At 32.0% G+C, this 4899-nt stretch overlaps 1 protein-coding gene across 1 annotated transcript; it reads right to left on the bottom strand.

The window, feature by feature from the left end:
- Positions 1-2704: 2704 nt before the first annotated feature.
- Positions 2705-4230, bottom strand: LOC132791815 (ficolin-1-like). Its single transcript, XM_060800896.1, has 3 exons — positions 4143-4230; positions 2949-4072; positions 2705-2879 (listed from the first exon to the last, which is right to left on the bottom strand). Exons 1-3 carry the CDS (start codon positions 4221-4223, stop codon positions 2783-2785), a joined length of 1302 nt encoding a protein of 433 aa, XP_060656879.1. The 5' UTR covers positions 4224-4230; the 3' UTR covers positions 2705-2782.
- Positions 4231-4899: the final 669 nt, after the last annotated feature.

The following is a 4899-nucleotide window of genomic DNA, read 5'->3' as shown; positions in this document are numbered from 1 at the left end:
GACCTGCACCAATTATGTTGAAAGTAAACAAAATGTGCGCTACGCACAGACGAAGACATTTCGAGCACACAAAATATATTCAAAATATATTCTGAATCGTCATCAACACTGTTAAATTTTGACAGATTCGTTCATTTGTAATTCTGCATTATAACATATATAGATTCACAGAACCTTTTCAATAAGTTTTCGTCTAAATATATGAATGCAACTAAAATTAACATGTCGAGAGTGCTCGACTGTGAGATACCCGCTACCCATTTTCACAAAAACCATATTCTACAATTCAATGCATTCTACAAACATACCACAGAGATATTGAAATATAAAAAGGGCTATGTTTAGTACTACATAAAGTACTACATTCAAAATCTGCGATAGAGAACAAAATATACCAGACTGTTAGCCAAAGAAACTGTGTCACGTTTGCAGTAGGCGACCAGACGGACATGGCTATATCACCTCGTCTACCGACGCTGATCAAGAATATATATACTTTATAGTGTAAGAGATGCTTCCTTCTGCCTGCAATATACATTCCCTGCAGGCACAGAATTATAATACCCTTTTAACCTATCGGTAATTATTTCTACCATTTTTTATTTGTCATTTAACTAACGATTCATGTGAAAAATATTTGAAAAGTTAACGCAATAATCTTAATACAAAGTTGATTAGTCAAAAGCTCTGCTGCTTAGCTCAGAGCTACTAAGAGATCTCAAGGCATTTTCAAAGGGACTGCAGATAATGTTCTTTTTTTTCCCAATAAACTAAGGATACTTATGGAAATATATAAATAAGTGTTTTTATGTAATCTACAAAATGCATTTTATTAACGTTAAATTAATAAATATAATTTGCTCATCAAATGCAAGCACAGTCGCAAAAGGTTTCACACAACATGTGAGTACAATGTAGATCGCTATCGCACTCTTTCTCCTTTGCTTCAACAATATAAATGTTGTTGTTGAGATTTGCTCTTTGTTTTTGCACATGCAGATGAACATGCGTCTATGAGATAGACACGAACAGGTAGCGCTTGTTTTGGCAATCGACTATCGCGTACTCGCTTACACTCGCCTCTAAGCGTCCAACTGTCTGAGCTTAGAAGCAACTTCTTCTGTTATACACCACCACAACTAGCATCGCTTTACGTTATAACGAAGTAGCAACTGCTTCCGCTTGACTAATAGCAACTTCTTTTGTTACTCGTATACATAATCCTTTTCCGTTCAACGATTGTTCTCCGTCATACTGTAAGAGTATCTTATATAAATTATTAAATGTATATCATCCTAATATGATTCATTCAAATGTTAACTACTATTACTACTGAGTAAATTGTTTCTTAGCTATTCATAGTCTAAATCACGATGAATCGGTAGAAGAAAAATGTGCTTTGACTTCGATTTCTACTGATATAAAAGACATTTTGGATTTTAAAAACAGAACCAATTTTAATTACATATTTATTTTATTCTTTTTATTTTTATGTGTGTTTATGTAATATATATTGTTTTTATTATTTACATTTTTCTTTTATATAATTAAAGTTGGGTTTTCTTATTAATTCGTATTTTTGAGAAATATTTCGAATTTTTAAAAGTGGCGTAATTTTTAATTTCGCTGCTGTATTTGCACAGATGATAAGGAAAAGAGCGGCCTTAATGACGTCAGACCTGTGACGAGCAGTCAAAAATATTTGCTGGCTCTCTCCGCTGATCTCTCCCTGCAGCTTAGCAACCGCTCTTGAGCACCAATTCTATCTATAATTCTGCTAATTCTAGCGATCGGGATAGGCGGATGATGCTGATATACACTGTGTTTCGAAGGGTAGATCAGCTAAGAGATCTCGAATATTTTATATTTTAATAAAAAATTGGCTTTAACATTAATGCAATTAAAAATTTATCGAACGCATTTAATACTAACTCACCACATTTAATAAGTTAATTTAAAAATTATTATATACTTTAAATACCAAATGGTATAAAAATAAAAAAATAATATATTAATTACTTTAACTAGTTTTTTTATATTCATCTAATAGAGCTTCCTCCTTCATGAATTCTCACAATTTCATGATACTTTTCCATAAGATTAGAATTTAATTCATTAAATTTCTTTACTTTAATTTCACTGTCTTCTAAGTCATTTGTAACCTGTCTAAAATAATCAAGAAAATTTATACACTTTTACACTGCGTTATGTAATTGTTCTCAGCTATTTTGCAGTTGATGTGACAACAACAAATGTTTTATGAACCATTAGTAACAAAACTGCATTTAATATTATTTTGCCCATTGCGATTCTTTCGGCTGCACTCAGACAAGATGAATGTGGAACTGAAAAATGCATCTAATCTACAAATAAATCGCTCTAAACATTTAATTTATGTTAATATAAATGCAATCGAATGTTGCATTCATGATAAGAGATAGGCTCTCACAAAATTTTCTTATGATCTTCTCTGAGCGAGAGACTTCATTATAATGAAATTTAATTGAATTGATTAAAAGCTGCTACATCAACTCGTTTACTTTAATTTAATACTGAAGGTTCGATTGAAATAATATAAATGGGATAATCATAGGTTAACTTACTTTTAAGTATTTGCAGTTTTATTGAAAGCATATAGATACTTACAATTTGCTACAACAAATCATGAAATACAATAACAACTGATCAATTTAAATTATAAAAATAAATCGCTGCATTAAATAGTCGATAGTTTTTTTTATTCAGAACGCAATTTCTTAATGCACCAATTATATATAAATAATTACATAATTGGGCGAATTAGCATCTTAGCTTCTTCAAGTTTGACTTTATATCCCAACCACCAATATAGATGGTCCCCATATGGTGCATTTAAATTACTGCATAAGAAAATACAAAAATCAATAATTATGTGTATTCCATCGAAAATCACAGTTTTGAATATTTACCAACTATAACAATACTCGTACCACCAGCCACTTTTATACCATTTTGCGCAATTACCATCACCAGCTTCGTCGTTGTCGCGATCGAATGTTGTGAATTTCATGTTTTTGCTTTGACTCATTGCATCGTCAGGAAAAGTTCCTGTGAATTTACCCAAACTCAGTTTATATCCACTGTCTTCATCAGATATTTTGAAATCGTCGTAACGAGCGTTGTAGGTACTTCCATTCAGAGCAACCAAATGTATATAAAGTTCGTGACGCTGCAAGCTCGTGATACGATGTATTTTCTCGAGTCCGAGGAAGAAATCGCTCCTATAAGAACCGAAACCTTTGCGATACGTTGCCCAATCCCTATTGAAACTCTCATTTCCCCCAACTCGTTGTTGTATTACAATCCATCCAGGTCCATCTAACTGACTATCGCATAAAACATCGAAGAAACCAACTCCAGAAACTTTTATTTCATGAACACCAGGATAATCTCCAAAAGGAGAGCAACTTGATGGGATAATAGTATTGGGTAAAGTCTTATTCAATGTATCAATTTCAGCTCGACATATCTGATTATTTTTGTCTTTCTTTATTAACATATTTTGACTCTCATCTAATTGCAACTTAAGTGTTTGCTGTTGTTTTGTAATCATTTCGATATTTGCATTAAGTCTCCTGATATTTTCATCCTTTTCAAATAGACTAGAATTAAATTGTTTTAATTGAACTTCAGAAGATTCTAAACTGTTTTGTTTTTCTGCTACTTCTTTTTTACATTTATCATAAAGTTTAGAAATTGGAGTTAATTTGTCAATAACTTGTTTTTGTGATTTAATCTCAGATTCTAATTTATTAACTTTATTTTGACTCAATTGCAAGTCGCTTTCCCTTTTAAGTACTTTGTTTTTATACTCATCTAATAGAGCTGCCTCCTTCATGAATTTTTCATGAATTCTCACAATTTCATGATACTTTTCCATAAGATCCGAATTTAATTCATTAAACTTATTTTTCTCAATTTCACTTTCTTGTAACTCATTTTTAACCTGTTTTAAATAAACTAGCAAAGGTTTCAGTGTTTTATAGGTCTGATTGAGGCACTGTTTTTCCATTTGTAGGTCGGATTTACACGTCTGATAAAAAAGAAAATATAAACATTCTTAGCACTCACTGCACTACACTGTTTTATACAAGTGTTCTCACCTTTTCTCCAGTAGCTGTGGCCACCAAGAATATTTCAAGTATTATTAAGGAAAAAACTGAGTTGTTTTTTATTTTACACATTTCGAATATTTCGACTGCTCGCCGAAAAGATGAATTTGAAACTAAAAGTTTAATTTAAATCGACGAAAATTACAGTTCTGAAATCTGTATGATTTTGGAATTATCACGTGATCAACGGATGCGGGTTTTGCCCAAAAGTTTGTAGCGGAAATGAAGGCGACAATGTCGGGACAATGCCAACTTTCTGACGCATGTCTGAGAGAGGATTCTTGTTAATGAAATTAAAAGGGGCTTTGCTTTTGAGTGATTCATTTAGCCGAATTTTGATTAAACCTAAAATTAGAAAACTGTGTAGTGTAAAATTGCAATGTAATATATAAACATATGTATCACAGGGATAATATATTGAAGTCAGAATCAATGAGCGTATCATGATCAGCACTCTCTCTCTGTCTCTCTTTCACACTCTCTCTCTCTCTCTCTCTCTTTCACTCTCTCCCTCTGTCATTCATCTTCGTCACTGTTTCAATCAGGGAGAGTGATTCTATGGCTTATCACTGCAATGCTGACGCAGATGCGTTCCAATTGTTGAGGCGACATACTCATGTTATATTATATGTTTTAATTTATATTACAAGTATATAAAACAACAAAAATTTACTTTTGTTTGGTTTACTCCCAACTTCATTCAATGCACTAAAATGGCTGATCTTGAGTTAAATTTATATTTAATATG

This window comes from Drosophila nasuta, chromosome 3, assembly GCF_023558535.2.
Source record: "Drosophila nasuta strain 15112-1781.00 chromosome 3, ASM2355853v1, whole genome shotgun sequence".
NCBI classification, from domain to species: domain Eukaryota; kingdom Metazoa; phylum Arthropoda; class Insecta; order Diptera; family Drosophilidae; genus Drosophila; species Drosophila nasuta.
Note: the sequence above shows the minus strand (reverse complement) of the source record. Positions and strands in the feature narration are given on the sequence as shown.

Excerpts from the sequence above, each read along its gene's own strand:
- LOC132791815 (XM_060800896.1), bottom strand. The coding sequence starts at position 4,223 with ATGTGTAAAATAAAAAACAACTCAGTTTTTTCCTTAATAATACTTGAA. Across the intron at positions 4,073-4,142 it reads CCACAGCTACTGGAGAAAAG|ACGTGTAAATCCGACCTACA; the intron begins GTGAGAACACTT and ends CTTTTTTATCAG. Across the intron at positions 2,880-2,948 it reads TACGAGTATTGTTATAGTTG|TAATTTAAATGCACCATATG; the intron begins GTAAATATTCAA and ends TTTCTTATGCAG.